The sequence below is a fragment of the Cinclus cinclus genome, chromosome 2 (genome assembly GCF_963662255.1).
Source record: "Cinclus cinclus chromosome 2, bCinCin1.1, whole genome shotgun sequence".
In the NCBI taxonomy this organism is placed as follows: Eukaryota; Metazoa; Chordata; class Aves; order Passeriformes; family Cinclidae; genus Cinclus; species Cinclus cinclus.
In genome coordinates this window covers 83,761,383-83,788,963 of record NC_085047.1, presented here as the reverse complement: position 1 = coordinate 83,788,963, position 27,581 = coordinate 83,761,383, and the positions used below count along the sequence as shown (strand labels likewise).

The following is a 27,581-nucleotide window of genomic DNA, read 5'->3' as shown; positions in this document are numbered from 1 at the left end:
TACTAAAAGTTTCTTTGGAGCTCTTCAAGTACACATGGGCAATGAAATAGAAAAATGAGATTCACTCAGATTTTTACACTAGTTTTACATTTGAACATTGCTATTTGATTAGGAGACTAATTTTATAATACTAGATGTTTTACCATTAGACTAAACTTTCCTGGGACTATTTTCTTGCTTAGGGGCCAATTTACACATAAGAGTTCAGACATACTTTCTTAAACCCCTAAATAACATGCAAACTACCTTTAGAAATTAGCCCTGGCCTGAGCTAACCTCTGGACTATGTCCAGGAGCTGTTCAGGACATTACTTGTAAATCCTGGCCAAACTAATGCTGGGAACAGTTGTTCCTGGACATGTTCCAGTGCTGGGGAGCCTTCCAGTCCTGTACTTTCTCCAGTTTATGCCACAGCTGAACACAAACAGTTCTTGGCACACCTACTGCCTCTGACACAGTTAATGATTACCTTTTGGTCCAAGACTCACCTGGGAAGTTTTTTTACACCAGGTCAGAACAACACAGCAAATTTCTAAAAGAGGCTGAATTCATGCTGGACACTCTTGTAAACCATCTTTGTATTTTTCCCAGTATGGAGCAGTGGTCAGAGTAGAAATGCTCACAATAACTTGCTAAAAGAATGATGGGGTTGTAACAGACTTCACTGGTTTATATAACCTTGTACAGTAACTCTCCTCTTGGCCAAAAATGCCAGAGTGAGGCATAATTTGGCTCCAGTCCACCAAAACATAGCCATGAGCTACAAACAATCATTCAGTGGTTCAATGTGAGGAAAGGAATGGTGAAGTATAATAAAAGCAGCATCAAGACACTCAAGAGATGGCATTGGGGTCTTGTTAAATAGAACCTAAACAAGCTCCACATTTGTTTCCTGCTTTCTCCTGGAAAAGGATAATATACTTAACAGATTCAGGAAAGGTGTTACAGACAGAAACCTGATAAATTAGTCCAGGTTACAGTTCAAATTCATTGAATCACAGAATGATTAAGGTTGAAAAATACCTCAAAAATCATTGAGTCCAACTCTTGACCTAACACCACGACATTGCCACTAAGCCATGCAACTCAGTGCCACATATAGTCATTTCCTGAACACTTCCAGGGATGGTGAGCCACTCCTCATAGAGCTAACAAACGGATCGGTTAAAACTAATTCAGCCACTGTTTGGGCAGCCTGAAGGTGCTGGTCAGGTATATTGAAATGCCACCTTCTCATCACCTAGAACCTCACCAGACATGCCACCACAGCAGCATGCAAATCCTCTCATCAAAATTAATCAGGCACAGTGACACACACTTTCTATCGCAAATATGTGTGACATAGAAGGATGATGCTTCAGAAAAGTTACTCAAGGTGGCAGTGGTCACTGAGGTGGGTGGTGGTACCCAAGTAGAGCATATTTGATGAATAGACAATTTCTGATCACACTGAACTGTGACTACATATGTACTGGATGTGTTTCTTTTAGGCTACACAGAATAAGTAAATTAAGTCCTTTAGTGAGTAGAAGATTTGAAACATCCATGTCCTGTTCCCAAGGTACTGAAAAAGCTGACAAGAACTGAGCCAATGCCAGTATGTGGTTCTAGAGACAAAATTCTGCAGCTGAGCCCTGCACATATGTTGTGACTAAACTGCTACTTTCACTGCATTTCACTTGCCTAGTTTTTTTCACCCAAGTATTTGAAAAGGAAAACATTAACATGTCCTTCTAGTGGGAACCACTAGGTAAAAGTGGACAAGACTGAGCAGAGTGGACTGAAAAGCAAAGACATTTAAAATTCAAAGTCCGTGAAGTAGCTATAGGTGGATCTCAGCACACAGACTAGCAACAAAACAAGCCCACCCTACAATTTTGGTTCAATGATAGCAGGGTTAAGAGTAGTTCTTCCTTTAACAGACTAACTACTAAGGAATCTCCCTCACTCCCTAGAAGCCTGGGAAATTCTTCACCTTCCTTCTATTGTGCCTGTGTTGGGAGTGGAAGGTAAGGGTTAACTGAAATCCTGCTTGCTGAAAGCATACAAGAACAGCAGGAAATAAAGAAAAAAAAGAAGCCATTACATGCAGATTACGTAACTGCATGTCAGATGTCATTTAAAACAAATGGAGAAGTGACTAACAGTCAGAGCCACATCTGAACTCACTGGAAGTTAAAGCAAACAAAATGGATTATACCTCTCATATTTACATGACTGCAAAGATTTTTCTGAATGCAACATTTATTATTCAGTAAATGCTTTCAATTTTCTTTTAACTTCTGCAGTCAGACACTTTTTCACCTAACTTGATATTGTAGCCTAAGATGAACCAAATGAAAACAACCTATAGTTGGGCAGTGGGAAAGTTCAGAGATTTGGGTCTGGTATTTTCCTTGGGATTTCTTTGCCTGCATATATGCAAGACAGAACTTTCTTGGCTGCTTGTATATACCTGCTAAGGATGGATCTTCCTCAAAGGAGAACCTGGGTTTGTGCAGGGGCCATAACCAACATATATAGGCAGTCATTTTAAACATGGACTAGTCACACAACAGTGTTGTTATTTCCAGAATATATTATTTATGAAAATCTGTTTATTTATAGAAGTGGTATTTCTATGAGCATGTTGATATACTATGATTCTACCAAGTATTTATGTATTTTTCGGTGATGTGTTTGCATATTGAGATTATTAATACTTAGCTCATCTGACATAAGAGGAAGGAAGAATTAGTTGCATGATCTTTTCAGTGAAGTTGTTAACATTCACCAATCAGGAAACTTAAGGAAGCTCAAAAGTAGCAAGGGAAATGATAAACTGAGCAGCTTCCTAAATTGTAGCATTTCTTGCTTTATACTATCATGCAGTAAAACAAAGTTAACTGTCAGAGCAAAACACATACAGATTTCTGCATGTGACTACAACTACACCTTAAAGTGTCCTTGTTGCTGCAAACCAAAATCAAACAAGATAAAAGAGGAGAGTTTTTCAAGAGGAGGTAAGTCTCTCTATGTTGTGTGTTGATTTTTTTGCATCACAAAACATTTTTTGCAGGATACAAATATTTGCCAGGAATTAAGTTAGGTACAGTCATACTTGCACATGTACAAAATCTGGATTAGTGTCCATTGAGTTTAAGGAAATCAAGAGAAAATTTTGAAGATTCTTTTGCCTATTTGAAGTAAAAATGTGTATATACAAAATTTCTAAAGATTTCTTCATGATCCAAGAAAGACTATGAAATGTCTATTATATCTACTGCACTATTTTGACATTTTTAATCTGACATATATTTTTTGATAACTGAAAGAAATTTTATTTTCTGTACCCTTTCTATATATTACTCTAACTAGAAATATGAAGATATCTATTTCTTGGGGGGAAAAAAAGTAAATCACAAAATCACGGGATGGTTGAGGCTGGAAGGCACTTCTGGAAATTGTCCTATCCCAATATCCTGATCCTGCTTAGAGCAGCGTCATCTACAGCAGATTTCTCAGGGCTTTGTCCAGTCAGTATCTACAACACTGGAGACTTCAAAGCTTTCCTGGGAAACCTGTTCAAGTAGTTGGATACCTCACAGTAAAAGGTGTTTTCTTGTGTTTAAATTGAATTTTCATTATTTCAGTTTTTGCCCATTACTTCTTGTCCAGTCACTTGTCACGACTGAGCAGAGTCTGGCTCTTTCTCATTCCCATCATTTGGGTATTTGTGGATCCCATGGATATATCCTTGTGGATACATGGATAAAATCCCACTGAGTCTTCATTTCTTTGGGATCAACAATCCCAGATTTCTCAGCCTCTTCTCATATGTCAGAGCCCTTAATCATCTTTGCTGGACTCCCTCCAGTAGCTCCGTATCTCTATTTTTCTGGGGATCCCAGAACAAGATCTGGCACTCAAGGAGCACCTCCCTTGACCCGCTGGCAGTGCTCATGCCTCATGCCCTTGGTCTTCTGTTCTGCAAGGGCACACTGATGGCCCGTGGTCAGCCTGTGCTGTCTCTGCAAAACTGCTTTCCATGTGGATCTCAGCCTCTGCTGGTGCCAGGGGTTGCTCCTCCCCAAGCACAGGACTCAGCACCTTCCTCTGCTGAATTCCAAAAGATTCTTGTCATCCCATTTCTCCCGATTCTCCAGGTCTCTCTGAAGCAAAATAGTCACATATCACCCAACTTCTCCCAGTTTTGTATCATCTACAGGAGTCAGAATACTGATTTAAAACTGAAATAGCTGTATTTAGGTGGTGATTTGATAATAATATTTCATTGCTTGGTGTGGATTATGAGGTTTCTCTTCTTATTTCCGTGCTTCCAGGAAGGCTCAGCCAGTGCATGATATTCTCTGTATCCTGGCAGTGTATCAGTCTATTCTCACATTACCCTCTGAGTAAAATACAAAGTTTCATTTCTGGAAGTGTGTCGTGGGCAGGAGTAATTTTCCCAGAGACCCTGAAGCAAATAAGTCACTAGTCGCAGGTGACATTTTCTGGTACCATTCTGCACTCACAGCCTAAGAGCAAGGATAATAGACTAAAAGGATAAGAATGGGTAATGCTTAAGTCAGTATTTAGTGCATGCTTTCTGCAGAAGCCACTGTCAGCTACCTGAGCATATTTTACTTCTGACACATTGATAAGGTGGATTGATTTGGTTTATAACAAACTGTCCTGGAGACAGCTAGGGAGTGAGCTAAGGGCTGAGGAATGTGGAAATCAGGTGCCTGAGTACTCCCTGGGGCTCTCCCATATGTAGCAGGGTAGACACACACCTCTGAGGCTGGCCAGGGGAGACAGAGGAAAGAAGAAAGGCAAAGAAGAATAATCCAGTTTGGGCATTCTCATCCTAATAAATTCTATTTTACCTCCTATTTTTGATGAAATATGAGGAAATACTGCTTAAAGCAGAATATCTATGGTTCTTCTGCTCTGATCCTCGAAATGACACTCAACATCATTTTGATGTAAGTGTTCCTTCTGGCACCTTCAGTACTCAGGTGTCTTCAGAACAGAGAGATCTTTACCACACCTGTCTGCAGAAGACCAGTCTGGGAGAGGGTGGAGGTCCTGGAGGCAGAAAATTCCTGAAAATGCAGTCCTGGAGCCCCTGGTTTGTCCATGTGCAGAAGGTCTGGATTGCTCAGCTAAATGGCTTAGGGCTCACCACAGCTCCTCTATCGCTCATCCTCCCTGCAGGCAGAGAAAAAACAGAGGATCTGGCTAGGTGTTGGGGCATTCAGCTTGGAATGGTCATTTCTTATGAGGAAAGTGAATGCTTACAGGCACTGCGATTCCCACTGCATGTGCAATGAAATGTCCAGAGTGTGGAAATAATGATGCCAGCAAACACTCCTCTAAGCAGACAGGGCTGTGGATGATTCCTGTGGCAGTGTTCCAGATGAGCATTTCCATGAGAAGGCATGAAGGGTACTTGCAATATGGGGCTGCAGTGATGGATAGGAAACCTGAGGGAGATTTTGAAAGCACAAGAGTAATCAGAACAGAGAGAGGGACATCTCAAGAAAAATGAAATTAAAATAAAGGAAAGGTGAGAAGATAATTGCCAAAGAAGAGGAAAACAAATGCCTAGAAAAGGAACATAAGGTGAGGAAAGGAAGGAGAAAATGCTGAGTGACTGAACAGAAGGGCCAAAATGGCTAAAAATATGATTAAGAGTCTGACTAGAAAGACAACATGTCTCAGGGTTCTCATGTGCATTACTGGGGAGGTCCCTGAGGGCCTGGGAAAGTGGAAATAACTATTGTGACCAATATCTCACAGAGCATTTTATGGCTAGTCCTCCATACTCTTTGTACTTGAAATTCTTCAGTATCACTTCCCAGCAGCCTTGGCCACATCCTTACTGTAGTATGGTGATTTACAAACATGGATGCTGCAAGAGATAAGCAGGTTACAGTGAAGAGTCTGTCTCTGTTGAAACCCCAGCACAGTGTCCTGGCCTGGCTTGAATCCTGGGGACCATGATGGGTATGTCATATTAAGCCAGTTTCCAGGAAATGTGACATGCCTTCTGAAAATATCAAGATTGCTTGGAACATCGGGGTGGATTTTTGCTTTCACCACAAGTGGAGTCAGTTTGAAATCAGCATTCTGAAGTGACCATAAAAATTAATATAGATGGGCTGACTAGCAACAAAATAGTACCACATTTCTCTTTTTTCCTGAGCTTGTAAGAATTTAATTCAGTTTTAGAATTATCCTTAGTACCACCTGTACATGAAGGAGCAATGCTGGTTAAATTTTTGTTTGCTTTAGCATTGTCTAGCTAAAGCAAACAAAAATTTAACCAGTGTTGCTTTTTTATGTAAGAAAAAAAGAAATAGGGAATAGAGAAATCTTTACTAAAGAGTTTTAACCTCCTTGGAGAAAAGGAAGATTGTACATAAGGTGAGAAATGTTTGACAAGGGCTGATGCCAGTGTTTGACTAGCTTTGCTCAGTCCTCCATACCACATGAATGTATGTGGAGTCACCCTTCGCAGGTACTCACACTTTCTTGGTAATTTAAATTGTCTGCATTGATCTGGAACATCTGACTCCTTGTTTTCTGACACTGAAGCAAGCAAAAATTTGAGGTAGACTATTCTGTATGGATGCAAACCTCTAACAGTGGGAGTTATGTAGTTTGAAAAGTGGAGACCAATTTGTGATAGCAAACAGGAAAAAATACTGTGGTGACCTGACCTTGGCTGGCCACCAGCTGCCCACCAAGATTCTCTCTCACTCCCCCTCTTCCTTATTTTCTACTTCCCCTCAGCAGAAAATATCCAGCTAGTCCCTGGGACAGGGGGCTGCAATACACATAGCAGTTGCTTTGGAAGTCAAATGCCTGGACAAGAAATGCCTCATCCCGCCCCAGTCCTTCTTTCTCCCAGGTTTTATTGCTGAACACGACACCATATGATATGGGATATCCCTATCAGTGGGGGTCAGCTGTCCTGGCCATGTTCCCTCTCAGCCTCTGGCTCACCCCTGTCTCACTAACCTCTGCAGGGCTGGTGGGATGGGGTTGGAGAGACAACCCTGATGCTGTGCCAGCACTGCTCAGCAACAGCCAAAACACTGGTGTGTGATCAGCACCATTCTAGCTACTAATACAAAGCACAATATTGTGATGTTCACAGGTTCAGAAAGCACGAAAAGATGACTTTCTGATGGCGTATGTGAGAAAAAGTAATTCTAAGTCATGGTCTCTGCACTGAATACAGTGAGTGTATTTATCATCATGACAGTCTGTGGCCACTTTATCTCAAACCACTTTGTTATAGGCAGTATCATGGCTATTCAGTTCTTTCAAAGAAGAGGTGCCTGCCAGACATCCTGAAACACACCCTCTGCTTGGCTTTTCTCAAGAATATTTTTAAAAATTTAAATTTTACAAATCCAAAATACACATCAACATGATTTTCCTTTCTTTATTTTTGTTTTTCTTATCTTTTCCTTTTTCTTTCTGAAGGTTCCATTATCTCTTTCCAGAGAAGGAATTATGCTTGATACCCTTGGATTCATTTGTATGATATGGTGGTATATGATGCTATTTCATCTCTTGCATGCTGACTTCCAGTGTATGGAATGTAAGTATCTTTTTGCAGATATAATCTGAGAAACAAGGTTGAACTCATCATTTATCAGAGATACTTGCAATGAAAATGGCAATTGCTATCTTAAACCTGACGGACACTACCCTCTACATTCAACAAAAGCAATAGCATATCCTTACTGAACTTATGCTGCAACACTTTCAGCAGACACACAGGAATCACCTATTATAAATGTGAATGTGGACTGGAGAAAAATGGAACTGTCCTGGGAGAGCAGCAGGAATTTCTCTGAGTACAAATGTACCATCATGGGCAGAGACGTGGAACGTATAGGCATAGAGGTAAATCTGCTACTCATTGGGATAAATAATTGTACCTTTTATCCATTTCACTTACTTTAAAAAAAGAAAAGTAAATGTCGCAGATAACATCTGACATGTGGCTGTTTGCAGTCTACAGCTTGATCTCTTAGGGGCTGTGGAAAGCCATCAGCAATGCCAGGGTGCATTTACTATGAGATGAGCACCCAATGCATACTAAAGAATTGAAATTCTGACACCAAACTAGAAAGAAAGTAATAGCCTGAATTGCAGCTATGTTGAATCATGAGTAGGGATGTAGCTGCTTAAAAATGGGATGTGAGATTAAGTGAGATTTCTAGAGACTTTAAAGAGACAGAGCAAGAGGCCCCCTCACAAGAAACCAAAACAAAAAAAAAAATCCCAGAAACACTGCCATGGATTATGGTTATATGGTTCTTCACTTGTTTCCCAGTAAACTGGATCATGCCTGTAGCACAGGTTATGTTATAAACCCACATTATCCAAAGAGAAAAATAGGAAGCTCGACAGAGATAGAGATGGTTTATTTAGCCCAGAAAAGCAGGTGCCTTAGAAATACATAGAACAAAATACATCACATCTTTATTGAAGATTATATGTATAACACCATAGACACTTTTTAACCCCCGGGCAGGTCAGATGAGGACTTTTATTTTGCTTAATCTTTTGACTAAATTCCTTTGTGGCTCCCCTATGTATTACCTGTCTTCTCTTATGCCACTGAGCTACCATTAGTCTCCTGAAATAGTTGCACACTAGTGTAGCATCCAACTCCTGAGCTGCAAAGCTTTTTGTGTAGTGATGTTTTTGATCCCTCAGTTACATTCTATATCACCCTTGAGTGCTAAAGGAGAGAGAGAGCTCTTGAGCCAAAAACATACATATGCATGGAATTGTATTGCTGAATTGCACTTCCATTGCCAGACTCATCTAAAACCATCAGAAGAGGAAAAGCAGAGAAATAAAATATCAACATGTTCTCTTTTCAGGTGGATAGTCCACTATGCAGCTTTCGAGAGGAACTACAGAAGCCTCTGCACAAAGGGCTATTCTTCAACATTGAAGTGCCAAATACAAATATCTCAAAACGATGCAGCTTTCTCCCTGGAGGTAATGTGTATGGTCAGGCTAAGGTTTTATTCATTTGCAATCTTTTAAAGCTAAACGTTGCCTTAGAAAACAGTTACACAGTAGGTAACTGCTATACTTTCTATTAAAAAACATTTTTTTTTCAGATCTGTTCTGCTCTGTCATAAATGTCTCCACCACTTTGCAAGAGATGTATTATTACAAATGTATCCATAATTGCATAATTCTCTTTTATACTAAGGCTCCAAAATGCCAAGAAATTACAGTGGATTAAGGGTGGATTCAAATAACTTTTCTGGCTGTTACAGATTAAGATGTTAATATTTATTTATTGAATGCTTTTCTGCCGGGCTGTTGGTGAGTTTGTTGTGACCCATTTTCCCCTTCCTCCTCAGCTCAGAGTTCTCCAACTAAATTCCCCAGCCACCAGTGCTGCAGCAGCCGTGTGTAACTGGGGTATTTCAGACATGACAGCTTTCTTATTTCTGGGCAGAGAAAATGCTCACTGCTCTGCTCTTCCTGTAGACTTGACAGTGGAAACACTCCTGGCGACCCTCAAAACACAAACCAGGACACAGAAAACTTCAGTGTTCCCCCCAAGATGGGCCTACCTTCCAAGTGTGCAGCTTCTCCAGAGGATTCCCTTGCTCTTCTAAGGCTGTTTTCTTTATTGGGCACTGGAGAAGGCTGGAGTCAGTAGCAGAGGAAGCCTCCGTGCTTTCAATGAGTTTAGGACATACCAGAGAAAGAAGCAGAAAACTGGTTGAAAGAGAAGAGAGCTGAGCATGCCTGCACTGCTCAGCCATGAGGGACCTTCAAAAGAAACGAGGTTCCCCTTTCAGTGTGCTCCAGAAAAGAAAAAGAGCAAGTCACTGTCACCCACATGAACATGGATAGAACTATGGAGGAGCCTGCTTGATTGGAGAGCACGAAAAAGTCCAGCCTTAATTTTAAAAGTCTCAGGTTTTTTAATCCTCTGTGTAAACATGTCAGGAGTGGATTCCTGGGCATTAATTGCAAAAGGAGAAATACTTTTCTCTGTAGCAACATGGATGGTATTAAAAGGCAATGTGCCTTCCTTTACATGTGGAATCCTTCACTTAGTGACAGGTTCCACAGTTCAGAGTTAAACTGGGGTGAGAGTAGAGTTTTCTCTCAGTTGTCATTCCTAACCCAAGCAATAACTGGCTGGGCTTGCAGGTATGTAACATACCTAAGTGTGTGCCATGATCCTCCAGCTTGGGAGTGTCACATGATGTTTCCTCATCATGGATATTCCTGTGTTTGCAGGCATGAATGGGTCAGCCATTGAAAACTTCTCCTGTGTGATTTATAACATCTTCCTCATGAACTGCACTTGGCAGGCAGGAAGGGATGCTCCAGCAGACACACAGTATTTTCTCTACTGGCAGAAGTCAAGGTAAGTAGATCTGTTTGCTCCAGGGAATTCTGAATTCTCATTCAACACGTTGCAGTGCCCATGTTTAACCAAAATACTTTGCTGTATGCAGAGATGAAGAGAAAATGGAATGTGAGCTTTACATTAAAGATGAAAATTTCAGAAATATGGGATGTATCTTCCAAAATGTGAGCATAGGGATTGAAAAAGCTTACTTCCTGGTGAATGGGTCTAGCAAAGACTCCCTGATCCAGTTCTATGATGAGTACACTGACCTGTATAAAATTGGTAAGTAATTGAGCATTTTATTTTATTACTGTTTTATAAAATCAGGAAGTGGGGAATTTTTCTCTGAAAAGCAGATTAAAACAAAGTCTGTAGCTGTTGCAGGACCCTGCACTGCAGGGCTGTGCTTCCAACAGCTGACAGAATATAGCTCCAAAACTTGCCTAAAGCAAGCGAAGGCAGAGGCAGCTGGGATAAAAAACTGCTGAGAGAAGAAGTGTGGACATAGTAATGGATTCCAAGTAATGAAACACAATGGTTAGATTTTTCAAGGCCACTTTTCTTAAGGATTTACTTTACCATCCCACAATATCCCACCTCCCTGAGAGCCACAAGAGCTACATGTCTAAATCCAGAGTGAGGGTTCAGCTCCCAAATTGGGACTGGGTTAGTAAAATATGTGAGTACCTCTGTGAGTTAGGTGTTTAAGCTCCAAGAGAAACCAGGTCACACTGAGCCAACTATATTATAGGCACTCCAATTCGCATGCCTTGAATGCATCATAAAAAATTCCACACATCCAAAACCTTCCTTCCTTTTTCCTGTGGAAACTTGCATTGTCAATATGTGGTTGGAAAACAGATGTAAAAGAAAATGGCACCCTGCTAATTGCACTACTGAATTACACAGAATCTTTCCTACCTTTTCTTTACATGACCTTCATTGACTCCATTGAATGTATCACTTCAGTGATATATTCTCAAGTTTTGGTAAGGGATTTTACTGCTGTTTACCAGATAATATCAGTTAGCACCAGCAGCACACAGCTGTACATCAGCTACCTCACATTTTGCTGTGAAGGCATGAGTTGTAGCTGTTTACTCACCATGTCTATATTAATTATTCCATTTTTTTTCCCTAGAAATACTCACGGCTCCATTAAATGTCACTGCTGATTGTACCAGAGATTCAGTGGGTTGCATAATTACGTGGCATCCACCCCTTACAAGTCATGTGGAAGAAGCAAAGTGTTTTCAGTATGAAATTAGCATACAAAATAAGGTAAAAACAATTTCTTGGTTTGTCTTTGGTATTGTACCTATCCTATGAATATCTATAACGGGTAAATTTCTGACATCTTTATTTGTTAATTTTTCTCTCATAAGATGTGGTGTCTTCCTGGTACAGTTTTGCTGGGCTCACATCCCACCTCTCATGAACTTCTGCAGCTCAGAAGCTTACCATGGTAGCAATTGCTCAGCCACAAGAACATTACAGGGAAGGATCAGCTAAGGATTAAGCATAAATATACAACTTCAATAAAGCAACACATCATTAAATCTCGTTTGTTTATTAAAAACAAGACCAACCGCTTTCAGGCTCTTTGGATTATCTGGATTTGTTATCTTTCATGCATTAACTGTATCTACCTTAGTACCTATTGGTACAGGGAGCAATTGCAGTACCTACAGCTTTCCAGCTGGCTGGTATAATTTGACAGCAAGATCTTGTGTGAAATACTTACAAAGTTTTACATAAAGATATAAATCATAACACAGCAATATTGTCAAAACATTTATTTGAAAGCAATACATGTTTACTCTTGTTTCCTGTACCACAGTCAAATGGAGGGGGTTCAGTGCAGATTTCTACATTCAGGTAGGAAGTTCATCTCCTAGACTGAGACACTTTAATGTAGGTGTCTGCCCAGGAGCACAAATGTCTCCTAAGGGTCAGTGGACATTAGGGCTCCCTGCTGTGGAGCAGTAGGTGCCTCACAGCCCTTGAGGTGCTGAAGGTACCAGAAGCACAGACACAGAGATGGCAGATAGAGCCCACACCTTTCAGGAGGGGCCAACAGAGGAAAGACAGCTAAAGCAGCACTACACATCTAAAGTTTAAGCAACTTGTTTACACCCTGCTCATTCCCAGCACAGGCTGATTACTTCCATCATGTCCTAAGCTGAAAGCACTCAGCTGATAATGAGTGATGGGGAAATTCTAGTCTGCTTTTCAGTGCAAGACACATTGTGGGTGCGTTTTGGGTAACGAGACATTCCTTCCAGTAAACATTTCTGACTTTTCCATAATGCTGGCTATCTTGATATAACATGTGATAGATGTTTGCACGACCTCGGCTTCTCAGTGCTTTCTGAGATTATTGCTAAAAGTCTCTGCTCTTGAATTTGTTCACTCGTTTTTGAACCTATTCTTTTCTTCACAATTTTCAGGTTCTTTGTTCCAGGTAAATATTTTACTCCAGTTAATTAAATTTTTGTAGCATAGGATGTGTAAGCAGATCTTCACAGAAAGCCCCTGATCATGGATAAGTCTAACAGAGACTTTGACTGGAAGGAGGGTAAATTTGCTATCAATTTTCTGCCCCAGGTTATCAAACTATTGTGAAATCACAGCTTCCAGATCGGCCGTGTTTGTAGGATGATGCGATTGCTTGTGTAATTTGGATATGGATGAGAATGCATAGTGTGTATAAAAATACCCTTAGTGGCAAATACAGCTTCTCAAATCTACTGATAAATACTTAATGTTGCATTCCTTTTCTAAAAGGAAATGTAGGATGACAAAATTCTGAATAAAATGCTGTTATTCTGGGACATTACTGGAGAATAATTTCCGATTGACTTTTCTGTTTAAAGTAATTTGTGATCTTCAAAAGCAAGAAAATGACAGTAAAAAAGAGAAATATTTGATAAAAAAATAATAAAACTTAATATTTGTCTTTGTTTTGCAGGATGAGCCCAAAGAAGAGAAAGAACTTCCTTGTGTGAGTGTTCTTGTCACATACAAATCTGAGCTTTTTACTACTTAAGTATATAAATACCATTACAGAAAATACACTTACTTCTAGAACTACAGGTTTTGTAGCAATGTAGCAATGAGAATTCAGAAAAATATGTTCCCGTGATATCTTTAAGTGTAAACTTAATAAATCCCTTTCCGATGGGGTAGGCAAAATTTTCCAAACATTTCACAAAACTTCATACATTCCATCTACTGCACAAATAGATTGTGCTCCTGACAGATGTGACATTTTGCTTACTAAAAATCTGAAACACTCTTTCTCATTGGAATAATACCACTGATATCTCAGGACAGCTAGGCAAAGGGAGTACAACAATCTTCAAAACCTGGGGAATTTAATAAATACTTTCAATCTTCCCTCGACAAATTACTGATCTTTTTAGCTTTGAAAGGGTTTGACAGACACCAGAGGTTGTATAAAGTATCATGAGGCCAAATATTGCATACCTGTTATTGCATTATCTCAAGAACGTTAAATCTTTAAGCAATGACAGACACCATTTGTGCCTGTTTAATCCCCATGAAGGTTGTAAGGGGAGTTTACAGGGTACTTCTCCAATTTCTACATTGTGTCTTTCAGATTTCTTTAGATTTTTCTTCAGAATTTTCCTTCAAATTTTTCTTCCTTGTCCATAAACAAGGATACGCGCACAACAACAAAAAAGTCCATAAAGCATAATAAAAGAAATCAAAGACATAATGAACTTAAAAAAAAATTAACTTTCAAGAACCAGAGAGTTTTGCTGGCAAGATAGTACATACCTAAAAAAAAAATACAAATTATTTTTTATAGAAATTGTATCAGGAAATTTGCCCACAAACTTTGTTAATATATGCCTATGAAGTGAAATGCAGAGTCTGATCACTTTCCTTTTAGGTGAGGGATGACAGATATGAATTCCAAAATTACAATGAGAAAAAAAGGTACATTCTGAAAATCAGAGCACGTGGGAAAAACTGTCTCGTAAGCACAAACTGGGGGGAATGGAGTGAACCCATTGAATTTGGTAAGACTATGATTTTTTTTTTCTTCCCCTAAGCATTACCTTGTTTGCTTCCCCTTCTTCCTCATGGTCACAGAAATGAATAAAATCTTAATTTTTACCCAATTACATGGAAGGAACTGGGTGGATTTTATTAACGTGGAGGAGTAGCTCCAGTACTCTGGCAGCAGAGCCTTTGTTTAGCTGGGACTGTGAAGGCAGCAGTTACTCAGATGCCAGGGCTACAGAAACAGACTGAGACAGACCCATTCTTGTCTTTGGTCTGCTGTGATGAGGCTGCCTCTCAGTTCTCTTAAGTTTTTACCATTAATATCATCCCCTTCCTGCTGCACCTTTCTTTTCACCTTTTCCACTAATTTTTCTCTCTTAATTGCTCTGTAACTCTGTTTATTATTTTCTTTTTTCCTGAATTAAAAAAGTCTAAAATTTCATTTTCTAAAATTTAAATATTTGAAAATATTTAAAATGTGTCAAGTCCATCTGTATTTTTTGACAAAATTCTGTAATGAAGTCCAGTTGAAGTCCTTTAGGACATTAAAAAAATTTAAGGAAATTCACATTCATTACATGATATAGGCATAAAGGTAGCTTTCTACCATGCTAAAATATTTCTCTCTCTTGGCTGTTTCAGGTCAAGGGAAAGATTACTTTATTTTTGTGATTTTATTTCTGATTGCACTTGGAACAATCTCAATTACACTTCTTCTGTATTGTCTTTTCAAAAGGTAAATCAACCTTTTTTCTGTAGACATTACTGACAGAGTATTATCTATATGAAACATATTCCTCCAACCTCCTGCTTTCCTACCTGCAAAATTAAATAATCTGATTAGCAATGTCATGAAGAATTACCACCAGAATTGCTGTGGATGGCCCTTTGGCATGCAAAATCACTAAGTGGAAAAGATGTTGAGTTATTAAGTGATTGATTTTACCAGATCCTACAAAAGCTGTTTTGTTCTTACTTTTAAGCATTTAACATCCAGGTTGCTTTGAAGCCATTGGCTGTATACAGTACCAGAAAAGAGGGTATCCAAATTAACATATTGTTATTTTGATAAAACTTCTCACTCATTGGTGAAAATTATGTCATATGATTTATTCAAAATAATTTATTAATAATATATTTACTGTGATTCTAATCACAGAATAACTTCTAATAACCCAAATGCTAAGTAAAATAATAGTTACCCACCAGTTACCCCACTGAAAATGTTTTATTTCTCATTTAATTTGTAGAGCAATAGATATTCAAACTTGAAGGTAAAAAGATGTCCTTAAGTTACAACAAAAAATGTTTAAATCATGTTAGCAGTATTTTCAATTTATCCACATTCCCATTTTCTACACAAAGGTGCTGCAGTTCCAAGAACATATTTCCTCCCATACCACAGCCAAGAGACAAATTTAATGTGTTAACTGATGAAGATATCCAGGTATGATTTCTTCTCAATTCTGCCAGATTTGTTAACTACAAACCACAACAGGAGAAAGACTAGAACTGACTTATTTTATAAGTATTAACATTTGGTCCCAAACTAATTTCCATTATGCAAGCTATGCTTTGAAACCTGAAATGCTCTATGCCAACACTAAAACAGAAGATTGTCCTGGAGGTATTTGCCGACGTATTTTAAGACCAGAGTTTTCACCTTTACTGAGACCCGTAATTTCTCTGTATACCAGCTTTTTTGCAAGGTTGCTGTTCATACTTTAAAAATAACCTAAGTGAGGATGCATTTTCCATTAATATTTTCAAACATCAATGGTCATAATCTAATGTAAATATATATTTCATAAGCCTGACCTATACCCACGAAAAAATTTAGTCACACTTGGTGCAAATCAACAGGGCTGGAAAGACTTAACAGTTAAACTAACCTTCCTCTTGCTTCAACACAGGATTTGCAATTTCAGTGTTTTGTGCAAATTGTATAAATATATTGTAGCATCCCTGTGCAGCCTATTCTGCATGTTTATTTAGCCTTCCTTCCAAAACGCCTTTTTAATAGCTTGGTTTAAAGCATTTAAATTCATTGCTTTTTACACTTATCCCTTTCCTGTCTACAGTATCTTACACACCTGCACAGTGCCAACAGCAAGTAACTCTTCTGTCTTTCTGCACTCATCATGACAACCAAGCCTCAAACCATTCATGCTTCTCAAATCCATCTATTTGAACAGTGGTTTGTATGGTGACTGCATAGTGAGGCGATGCTTTCTCTCAGCTGGCTAATGCAAAGACATACTGGAAGTCAGTAAAATCAGGTTAGTCATTAATTGCCTAAAATTCAGTGGGCAATACCACGGATTCCAATGAGGATTCCAAAAGTGATACGTAGATTTTTCTTCAATCGTTTACAAAGAATCCCCAAATCTCTGACTACTAAAACTCTCTAGTTTTGGTAATTATATACCAGCTTCTTGCCCTGATTAATTTACATTTGGTCCTACCACCTTTGGCTTTCTTAGAGAGCAGGTAGGATGTGCCTTAGAAAGGTTTCCTCATACACCTTAAGTCATAAACACCTGGTATGTCACTTCCTACCAGGCTGCCAGAGCGAAGGCTACAGAGCAGCAGCAGTTCTCAGTCCATCATATCAAATAATAATTTCTAGGAAAACAACAAACAGTTTTTGGAAAATTGCATACTGATTGCTTGCTTTTCCTAAACTTGAGTGGCTTCCAAATTCCAGTGGATATACTACCAAACACATTCAAATCACTCCAGTGCAACCCAGAGGCCTTTGTGGATGAGGTCTGTAAAGTGTGGCACACACTTCCATGCAGGGAGCCATGCAGCAGCAGTGGTTGCCAGGGTTAAGTGAAACCCTCCTGTTGTTACCTCACACTTGGCAACCAGCGCTGTGAAGATAATTCTCGTGATTCTGACGTGTTTGAACAGTTTGATCTACTCTTAAAACCTAATTTTATTTTACCTTGTCTCTCCAAACTCAGTACCTTTAACACCGATTGAATGCTGTAATTCTCCAAAGTTATTAAAATAATGATCAAGTACAAAAAGTACATTTTCAAAAGCTTTCCTCCACTGAATACTAAACACTCTCCCTGACATTTAGTGCAAATGGATTTTTGAGCTGTTTTGAAACCGGCAATAACCTTCCCTAATCACACCTTTTTAAAGCTTGCATCACCTCATTTTGCCTCCATTTACTCAGTGACCTTTCACATTTTCTCATTATTTTCTCCTATTAAACTTTTCCCTAGATTGCTGGAAAAGCTCATTTTAAAAACCTGACTTTCTGCACTGCATTCTTAAAACACCCATGTAAAAGAGCTGCCCATTTTATTTGACTTAAGATCCTACCAAACAAATAATTCAATTTGTGCATCAGATAACTTGCACTCCTCTAGTCCATTTTATTTTACTCATCTTACTACAGATCAATGACTTTCATTCTCTCCCCATATGCTTCCCTCACCATTACTGAGTTTTATCACTTCTTGCCTGGACTTAAATATATTCCAAGAACTTGTAAGGCAGTGCTTTACCCATTCTTCAGCTTTCCTAGGAAAAAGTCCCCAGGAGACCCTAGTCTAATGTTCTGCAACACACCCTCAGTATGACAAGCAAGCTCACTTTTTTTAATCTTCTTCCCCCGCCAGTACTATTCCTCCACTTTTGTTTTTTAATCTTCCCTCAAAACTTCAAACTCCAAGTGCTCTATGAGTACTATGAACTTACCTAGCAGCATGCACTCTCCTAGAACTCCAGGTTAGCCAATGTAAAAATGGGTGACAGTAACCAAAATATTTTATCTACGTGTCTAGCCAATGCCTACATATGAAATATTCAGGCAATACTGACTGAATAAATTCCTTCTATTGTCTTAGATTAGGTTGTCCAGTGTCTAAATCAGCTTCTGTTCTTCCTCCTGCTGACAGCTAGCAGTGATCAGACACTGAAACATTCCTTTACTGTCCTTAAAACTGTTTTCTCCTGCCTTGCAATCATTTATTAAGTATTAAAGGACCAAGATGGGATGCCTTCAGCACTGCTGAGACTAATGTTCAGAATGATACCAAGAGCAACTTGTATCTTACTGCATGGTACAGAATTTTCTTTCTTTTTAGACAGAATATGTAAATCTATCAACAGAATTTCAGACTGAGGAAATAACTGCAATTGAAGAGTGATCCAGCTTGCAAAAAACACACCTGATACCCCAGCATGAAAGAAAATTATGTAACCTGCTGCTTAGTACTTCAAACCAACCTGTAAGAGCATATAATCACCTATAAAATTGTTTGTCCCCTTAAAATCCACTTAAAATGGAGCAGATGAGAAAAACAAGGAGAAAAAACAGTAATTTTTTTTCTTTTCCCTTTGTTCAAACCCATAATGCCTGGCAACTGAGCTTTTCTGCAAGCACTTATTTTGAAGTGCTTAAACCTTGCTAAGAGGTTCTTCACGATGTGAGACAAGCTCTCTTATCCAGAATAAAGCTGTTTCTTCTTGTCATTACTATGAAGCTTCTTTCCTGTCATTATGATTTCCTGTAGGCTGACAGGCTTCTTTTATAATGCCACAGTTATTTTACTGTAATTTTTATATGCTCACAACCAGCTACTTAGAATGTTTAAATTTGCTCTTTGATCTTCCAACCAGTAACACCAAACTATCCCAATATATGCCATTAACCTTATGCAAGACAACAACAGAAAATAAAATAATACTTGTAAATTGTAACTATTAATACCGGTCTGTCAGCCAGACATTTCATGAGCTCAGTACTGCCACTGTAAATAGATCTCTGCAACACTGATGCTATAACAGTTTTGGTATGTACCTCATGCACACAAATAGCATCTAAAGCCTTCAAAAAAATCTAACAGTTGTGAGAAACTAAATAAAATCTAATATTTAAGAGTTAAACCTTAAATCTTCCTCACAAATGTATTTTCATTTCTTCCTTAAAGCAGTGAAAATGCTATTTCCAATGCCTTTTAAAAATAAGAGGCTTTAAATGCCAGTATTTTCTTTTACGAATGCTGTATGTTTTCCTGTTCATACTTTTCAAAATGAATGAATTTCAGCGTGATTCAATAAGACAGAGAACAAACGTGGGATTTTTTTTTAAAAGTCTCATTTATTGTTTACCTCTTACATCCCTAAACTGCATCACACATTGGAAACTGCTGCTGCATGACTAAGGGAAGCTGTATATTAAAAAAAAAAAAAAACCTGAACATCACAAATTAGTTCATATTGAATATACAGCATAGGGAAATTGCAGTTCCACTTAAAACACCTACACTTCCATTTGTTTCTTTTCCTATTTCTTTTGGTTAAACCTTGTCCTGAAGGGGAAATTGGGTGTAAAAGTTCCGTCCCTGTCAGGGGCTGCTGAATTAACTACCATGTTTGGTTTCTTTCTCAAAGCTTGGACCACCATACACTCACAGGGAGGTATCCCATCATTATCTTTACCCTTGCAAGGCACTGATACAGAAAGAAACCTGATTAATGTGTTTATATAGACAAAATGTCTTCTGCTCGCCAGCAAATATATTGGCAGGGTTTACACCAAGTAACCTGCCTGCACTACAGGGAGCTTGTCACTGCCACACAGGATGTAAGAATCACTTGCAAAATATATATTAAGCTTGCCATTAGCCTGTGTACAAAGTAGTTGTGTGCTGTCCTTACATTCACATACAGATGTTGAAAGCAATGCTTGTGCAACAGTGAAAGGAAGAAGGTAAAGTACACTCCAGTGAAAGGTAATAACCAGCCAAAGCCAAGCAGATAATTTAAATACTTAATCTTGAATAGCAATCCCAGAAGGCACAGAAGAACTCAAGACAGCTCAGTCAGCCTTCACCGAGTCACACAATGACACTTCCTTTCACAAGATACAGGGAGAGTTCCTAAAACATAAACACCTTGTTTCCCTCTACCGGTCCCTCTACCATGTCTTTGCAGATTACAAAGTACAAAAGATTATATACACATGTAGAACAGCACATAGGCATTACATTATCTCAAAGAGCAGTTATGAGAAATTACTCAAATGTGGTCTTCTGACCATCCCTAAACATCAACCAGTTAATACTGAAGGCTGACCTACTTTGATTAATTTACAGCTACATAGAAGCACACACATTCCTTCCACCACACCCCTTCAACTTCACCTATTACACTGCAACTCAGTTCAGATTAAATTCAACTTTCCACAGAGCTACTGACCACTGCTACAGAGATGAGGCCAAACAGTATCTTGAATGGCACAATCAACATTTCCAACTAGCAGCAACAATACAATACATAGGTCACGCAGAAGTTGAAGGCATTTACTGGGTTCCTGGGTTTTTGCATGAAAACCATGATGCTTCCCATACCAACAAAAAAAAAGAAAGTATTTATTTAGGCTGTTTTACCAAGGGCAAGAGCATTACTTTTTGACAGTTCTTGGTACTTTGGGTTTTCCTAGCACTACAACTGAACACCTCCCTCCCCCCATTTTAAACCATAGAAGCGTTACATCAATTCCTAAGAATCATGCAAAAAGCCACTTGCAGCAGCCCATCATAGACTATCAGGCACAAAGAATGGGAGTGATTTCTATTAGTATAACCCATGCTTCCCCACCCTGCTCTCTAAAGAGCTCACGTTTAATGTTTTTAAAAAGCTTTTGTTACACAATGCAGTGTAAGGGTATCAGAGGACCCATTATCTTGAAACAAGTTTTCAAATACAAGAGGTTTTCCCAAAGCTTTTATGTAATAATTTCAACACAGACCGAGTAAGTATGTTTATTGTTTTACAGCAGAATGCCCCAATTTAAGAACAAAGTTGCTAGATGTTCAGCTGTGCAAAATGGTACATAGTGCTTCAGTACAAGTGGAAAAGAACATGATTTGTTAGCAAATACTTTCAAATACAATTTTATGGTCCTAGAAGATAGGACTTGAAACTGGAGACTGATCCACAGGCAAATGTTTTTCTGCATAAATTGGACCTAACAACTTTGGACCCAGAACCAATGCCACTCATTCCTTACTACTGTAAAGAAAGTTGTCACACTGAACTGCCAGATTCAGTGTCTTCATGCATGTTAGAGAGAAGTGGATCAGTCCTCTATGTCAGTTTCCAGCCCCACCTAGAAGTATCATCTGGCTCCGATAAATAAGACTCACAGGAATTTCTTGAAGGTCAATGGTCCATAATGGTAGTTATTCTACATGATCTGCTCAACTTGATTTCCAATTCTATTTAGGCTGTTTAAATTACTTTCTTGAATTCATCGTACAGCACAAGCACAAAAGCACCCCCCATGCCTCTGAGAACATTAGACCATGCACCCTTGAAGAAGGCCTTTCCTCCTTCATCCCTTGCAATCTTCCGCCAGCAGTCAATTGTTCCAGAGTACATGATATCAGCTGCAGGAAAAGAGCAGAGATAATTTCTTAATTCCTATTTTATCTTTGATAATTTTAACAACTGGCCTATTTCACTTAACTGCTTTGTGATGTCCCAAACTACAATTTAAGACTGTAACACAATACTTACTAAAGCATTACGCCTTCTTTTTAACACTTTTGTTTAATCTCACAATGCAAACATGCAGTCCATTTTTTTATTTCATGTTCCATAAGAACAGTCCTCAGCATAAATCCTGGCAATCTCAAATTGAGTCTTACTGCATTTGTCATTTGAGTACAATGTAATTAACAGACTTATGGAACAACAAACTTTAACTATGAGGATGGCTATTAACAAAAAGAAAAAAAGAACTCCATTTTGTTAATGCTCTTTTAACAGCATTAACAGCTTGGTGGATTTACAGCCTACCTCCTTTGCGTCCTGACTGCATCATCATTCTACGCCGCACCGTATCAAAAGGATAGGAAACCACGCCAGCCACAGCAGTCACTGTCTGGGCAATCATCCAACTGATAACAATGTGAGTATTCCTGGGATCTGGGAGCATGCCTGCAATGAAACAAAAAAGGCAATTAGCTTTTTACCATGCAAGTCCTCCTCTGGCTCACTCACTGTATGACAGATATTTTACTAGATGAATTGGTATGAAACACTGCAGAACCTACTCTAAATATAATTGCAGCAAAACACTTCACAAACTTTAAACATACTGAAACCGTACCTAGGAGACTTTCTTCTCAGTAATCAAAACAGGTGACAATTTAAACACAAGCATTATTTTTAGACTGGCATGAGAAGGCTATTCACTATGCTTCTAGTAAAGAAATGTCACTAAATTAAGTCACTGTACCTGTGGTTAACATTACACTACAAACTAGCATCAATGGCTTATTTGCCCAAATGTCAAGCTTAAAAATTACTTTGCAAAAGCACTGCTCAATCCCATTCTGCTAAAAACACTCAGACTGGACCACTGTTACTTCAGCATGCACTGAGCAAAAACCAAATTATTCCAATTGTGTCTGGTCACCAACACTCTCCTGGCCTTAGGAGCAACTGCCTAAAGTACAAAACCAGTACTTGCAAGTAGGCTGCTGCCATCAACTCATGCACAAGTTTCCCGTTTGTATACAGCAGTGTCACGAACATGGCACTGATATCCACCCTCACCTATCCAAAACCAGACAGTACTGTTCTAAACACAGTTTTTTCAGATTGCCTCTGAAATATTACCTTTTGCTGTATCATAGATGCCAAAGTAAGCAGCTCTATAGATGATGATGCCTTGGACAGAGACATTGAACCCTTGGTACAAGCCACGTACACCATCAGACTTGGTGATTTTGACTAGACAGTCTCCAAGACCAGAGAATTCTCTGTCTGCGCCAGCTTTTCCAACATCAGCAGCCAAACGGGTTCTTGCAAAATCCAAGGGGTAGACAAAGCAGAGGGAAGTGGCTCCAGCTGCACCACCAGATGCCAGGTTACCAGCAAAATACCTCCAGAACTGAGTGTGCTTGTCTACACCTCCCAAAAACACCTGCTTATACTTATCCTTGAAGGCAAAATTAAGAGCTTGAGTTGGGAAGTATCTGATGACATTTGCCAAGTTTCCTCGCCAGAAAGACAGCACTCCTTGTTCCTTTGGAATACGCACTACGCAATCGATGATACCCTTGTACTGCTTATCAGCAGCAATCTGTTTACTTGCATGTTGCACCTGCAAATAAAAATATAAATATTGATCACTTGCCTCAACAGATTTATGTTGTAGCTGTGCCTAAGCCTACATCTACTATAAAACGAAGTTGTTAATCCTGAATGAGCACTGTTGGTATTACTAGGAAAAGGCTTAAAATTGCTTCCAAGCTTTCTCAGAAATCAAGACTTGCCAAACCAAGAAAGGCAGCTGCAAGCAATTCCTCTACAAATACCTGAAGGAAGACAATAGCAAGGTGGGAGCCAGCCTCTTCTCCCAGGCAACTAGGGACAGGGCAAGAGAACAGCCTCAAGCTGCATCAAGGAACTTTTAGGGGGAATTAGGGGAGGAATTTCTTCGGGCAATAAGTGATTAGACGTCTGACTCGACTGCCCAGGGAGATGGTGAAGCAACTGTCCCTGGAGGTGTTTAAGACTGGATATGGCGCTTTGTGCCACAGTCCAGTTTAAATGGTGGCATTAGGCTGGGCTTCATGCTGAGGTCATTATCAACCTAACTGATTCTGTGATGTACAAGAGTAAGCAGAAGACAAATACATCACGACAAATACATCGGGCCTACAAAGAGGCGAGAGCCTTTACGGGCAGAGACGGGAGTCGCCTGAGAGAGCTGCGTTAGGCCGACAGAGCTGACAGCCAGAGGGACAGGGGCAGGGTGCTTAGGAGGAGCCGCCAGCCCCGCGGCCGGGGCCGGAGACGCCGCGAAGGTCACTGGAGTCACCTTGGGGCGCCACCAGGTCACGCCGGGCCTCGCCCGCCGGTCGCGGCCCGACCCCGCCCCGCCCGCGGCCCAATCGCGGCCCGGGCGCGCATCACGTGAAGGTCGCCAAGATGGCGGCGGAGAGCAGCCGCCCTCCCCTCCCCGCCGTGCCCTCGGCGCCGGGAGCGGGGGCGGCAGGAAGTGACACCGGTGGCGGCCGCCCCCCTCGGCCCGGCCCGGCCCTCTCTCCCCTCCCCTCCCCGCACGGCGGAACCGGCTTCGACTTCCCCGCTGCCGCCCACGTGACCTTCCCGCCAGCCGTCTCCGGCTCACTCGCGCCCTTTGTCCCGCGCTGGCCGCGGCCACCGCCCCCGTCCGTCCATCCCTCTGTGCTCGCCCCGGGGGGGGGGGGGGAACGGGGACAGAGAGGAGCACCGCCCGCGCTACACTTCTCGCCCACGCCGCTGACCTGAAGCAAGAGCTTGACCCGCTCGATGGGGGCCACCGCGGTCTTGCTGATGGCAGCGGCGACGCCGCCCGCCAGAAAGTCCTTGAGGAAGGAGATGGCCTGGTCCGCCATGTTCGCGCCGCGCCGGAGCCGCCGGGAGGGAAGCGCTGCTGCCGCTCAAGCCGAAAGGGCGGGAGGGCCCCTGCGCATGGGCTTAATGCCGGGCCGAGCTGGCCGCGCCCTCTGCCGCCCCATTGGCCATCCCGCTCCGGGGGCGTGGCTTGCGGCGAGAGGGCCCCGCCCCCTCCCTCCCCTCGCACTCCGCCCCGCTGCGGCGCCAGTGTCGCAGCGCCGCGTCACCCGGTGCGGCTCTGGCCCGGCCCGGCCCGGCCCGGCCCCCGCGGGGCAGCCTCGGGGCGGCCGGCTGCTCGCGCAATTGTCTCCACTACAGTCGCTTTCCCGAGCGCACTCCGCTTTCTGCCGCTGCTAGTAGCGCCCGCGGCTCCCGACACGCAGGCTCTGTAGAGGGATCTAGTTGTATGAGGTCCAGCATGACCGAATGCCAAATGCACTTGGGTCACAACAAGCCCATGCAGCGCTACGGGCTGGTGGCAGACGGGCTGGAAAACTGCCCAGCGTAAAAGGGACGGGGGGTGCTGGTGACAGCATCGGAAAATGAGCCAGCGTGTGCCCAGGTGGCCAGGAAAATCAATGGCATTCTGGCTCTGGATGGGGACCAGGACAGTAATTCTGCTCCTGCACTCGGCACTGGTGAGGCCACTCCTCGAGTACTGTGCCCAGTTCTGGGGCCTTTATTCCAGGAAGGACATTGAGGTGTTGGTGTGGATCCAGATAAGTGGAATGAAGCTGGTGAAGGGTCTGAAACACGAGTCCTCTGAAGAGCTGCTGAGCGAGCTGGGGTTGTTCAGCCGGGAGAAAGGGAGGCTCGGGAGTGACCTTGTCACTCTCTACAGACACCTGAAGGGCAGCGGTGGCCAGGTGGGGGTCAGGCTCTTCTCCCAGGCAACCAGCAACAGGACAAGAGACACAGTCGCAAGATATGCCAGGGGAGGGTTGAATTGAACATTAGGAGGGGTGGTGAGACGTTGGAATGGTGTCCAAGGAAGCCGTGGAGTCAACATCCCTTGGTGTGTCTAAGGAAAAAGTGGATGTGGCACTTGATACCGTGATCTGCTGACATGGTACTTGATGATCTGAGGTTTCTTTTCCTACGTAACTGATTCTGTGATTCTGATTCTGTGACGCTGAGCACGAGCTGGTGGAGCACTGGCTTTGGGGTGTGGATGTGTGGCCCCAGGCAGCAGTCAATGAGCAGCACAAGCAAGTGACCTGGGAGGTTCCTCCTGTAGCAGCTGCTGGAGGCCAGTCTAGGAGGGAGACACAGCTTCCTGCATGAGCTCCCTGTGGGGCAGCAGCACCTCTTAGGTGGAGGGGAGCAGATTTCAGGCACTGTCTGGGCACCAGTCATTTTTGCTTCATGCCCACCACCTGCTGAGTGATGCTGATCCATGGCATATCCTTGTTCCCAAGTTCTGTTCCCACCTCCTCCTTAGCACTGCCAGTGCCAAGGGTCACATCATGGGGCTTTTCTGTATGTCACTGAACTGATCCAAGACAATGGAATATTGAAGGACTTAGCTGCAGTTTTCTGTGGGACAACAGAGGGACAATAGCACAGGGTGGTTCCAGCTTCATGTATGGGCACTCAAAGTTAGATGCTGAGAAAACCTCTGCAGGCTGTCAGAGCAAGCACTCTGGCCCTACCAAGACATGCCTGGTTTCCATCAGTAACTTTGCTAATTTTACTGTGTACTGAAATTGATATTTTGAACCTGTCAAACTTCTGTCTGAAGTTATACCCACTCTTTCTAAAAGTATTGAAATTCTTCTAGCTGGAGGGCATTAGTTCATATCACCTGCTTTCACTTTTAGTGGATGTTTCCAACCAAAGTTAAGGCAAAACCTTTTGTTTTTTTTTTAAACAGATGACTAGTGAACCACAAAGTTAAAGTAGCTGAGGTGCCAGAAACCACTGCTTACACATGTAAGTCCTTTGTAGGATTTCAAAATGAGAACATGTCTCTCAAGAGGGCATGTTGTGAGAAGAAAATGTGCGAGGCATAGCCTTTGTCTCTCCTCTAGTACAAGATATGTCACTATAATTTTTTTTGCATACCTGAAGATCAAAAATAAACTGTGTGCTCTTCTAAATCATCATACAGATAGACTGAAGTGATTCCTGTGCTCACAAGGGTTATGCACGTAGGGGTTTAAAGACTGTATTTTGAACATAATTTATGAAATGCTGTGGTACATTCATTCAGGTGGAACATTCATACCATACTCAGTGTGGCATTTTTTTCCTTTAAAAAAAGTTCATAACTGAATGTTAATCCTCTTAGCACAATACCTTGTCTGCAAGACTGAGATTGTTTTCACCATAAAATTTTCTATTGGTTTGAACAGAACTTTATATTCCAAGACTCTTGAGTATCTTCAGTGTGAAAAATGAAAGTAAAAGACACGTAACAGGAAACTATTCAGTCTGTAGTCATCATCTTCTCTTCACCTTGGAAGCTCACCTGCATATGACTGGGGGAAATCCATTTCACTCTATCACCATGCTTTTTCTTCTGTTTACCTTTTTTTCCTCCTTATCTCATATTCTGCTATCCACTTTTGCAAGAGCTCACAAATTAAGTAGGGCTAAAAAGGTGTAGGATGATATTCTTGAAACAAATTTAGTGCCCTCACATTAATCTCAAATTACAATCTTTGGTGGAAAACTGACTGAACTGTTTCTGTACATTGTCAGTGGAAAATAAGTTGTGGGGGAGAAG

At 41.1% G+C, this 27,581-nt stretch overlaps 2 protein-coding genes across 6 annotated transcripts; one reads left to right on the top strand and one right to left on the bottom strand.

Annotated features, from left to right (window-relative positions):
- The first annotated feature begins 2,876 nt into the window (after window positions 1–2,876).
- Window positions 2,877–22,258, top strand: LOC134041298 (granulocyte-macrophage colony-stimulating factor receptor subunit alpha-like). 5 transcript variants are annotated; one of them, XR_009932979.1, is made up of 13 exons: window positions 2,877–3,002; window positions 7,480–7,597; window positions 7,769–7,905; window positions 8,895–9,015; window positions 10,285–10,414; window positions 10,506–10,681; window positions 11,541–11,680; window positions 13,371–13,403; window positions 14,319–14,448; window positions 15,077–15,170; window positions 15,800–15,881; window positions 18,541–18,684; window positions 22,232–22,258. XR_009932979.1 is itself a non-coding variant. In XM_062487841.1 (12 exons), exons 2-12 carry the CDS (start codon window positions 7,510–7,512, stop codon window positions 18,601–18,603), a joined length of 1,194 nt encoding a protein of 397 aa, XP_062343825.1. In that variant the 5' UTR covers window positions 2,877–3,002; window positions 7,480–7,509; the 3' UTR covers window positions 18,604–21,082. The 5 variants fall into 5 exon arrangements, 4 of the variants coding, with proteins under 4 accessions (XP_062343825.1, XP_062343828.1, XP_062343827.1 ...); XM_062487841.1 differs by lacking the exon at window positions 22,232–22,258 and having other exon boundaries at window positions 18,541–21,082; XM_062487844.1 differs by lacking the exons at window positions 15,077–15,170; window positions 22,232–22,258 and having other exon boundaries at window positions 18,541–21,082.
- SLC25A6 (solute carrier family 25 member 6) lies at window positions 21,209–24,896 on the bottom strand. The gene is made up of 4 exons (XM_062487845.1): window positions 24,742–24,896; window positions 23,087–23,573; window positions 22,262–22,402; window positions 21,209–21,849 (listed from the first exon to the last, which is right to left on the bottom strand). Exons 1-4 carry the CDS (start codon window positions 24,850–24,852, stop codon window positions 21,692–21,694), a joined length of 897 nt encoding a protein of 298 aa, XP_062343829.1. The 5' UTR covers window positions 24,853–24,896; the 3' UTR covers window positions 21,209–21,691.
- Between the last annotated feature and the right edge of the window lie 2,685 nt (window positions 24,897–27,581).

What these genes read in the sequence shown, in the direction of transcription:
- SLC25A6 (XM_062487845.1), bottom strand. Translation starts at nt 24,852, where the DNA reads ATGGCGGACCAGGCCATCTCCTTCCTCAAGGACTTTCTGGCGGGCGGC. An exon ending in GGGTCAAGCTCTTGCTTCAG is followed by an intron (nt 23,574 to 24,741) that starts GTCAGCGGCGTG and finishes TTTTATTTGCAG; the next exon opens with GTGCAACATGCAAGTAAACA. An exon ending in GCAGTCAGGACGCAAAGGAG is followed by an intron (nt 21,850 to 22,261) that starts GTAGGCTGTAAA and finishes CTTTTCCTGCAG; the next exon opens with CTGATATCATGTACTCTGGA.
- LOC134041298 (XM_062487841.1), top strand. Translation starts at nt 7,510, where the DNA reads ATGCTTGATACCCTTGGATTCATTTGTATGATATGGTGGTATATGATG. An exon ending in TGGAACGTATAGGCATAGAG is followed by an intron (nt 7,906 to 8,894) that starts GTAAATCTGCTA and finishes TTCTCTTTTCAG; the next exon opens with GTGGATAGTCCACTATGCAG. An exon ending in GAGTGAACCCATTGAATTTG is followed by an intron (nt 14,449 to 15,076) that starts GTAAGACTATGA and finishes TGGCTGTTTCAG; the next exon opens with GTCAAGGGAAAGATTACTTT.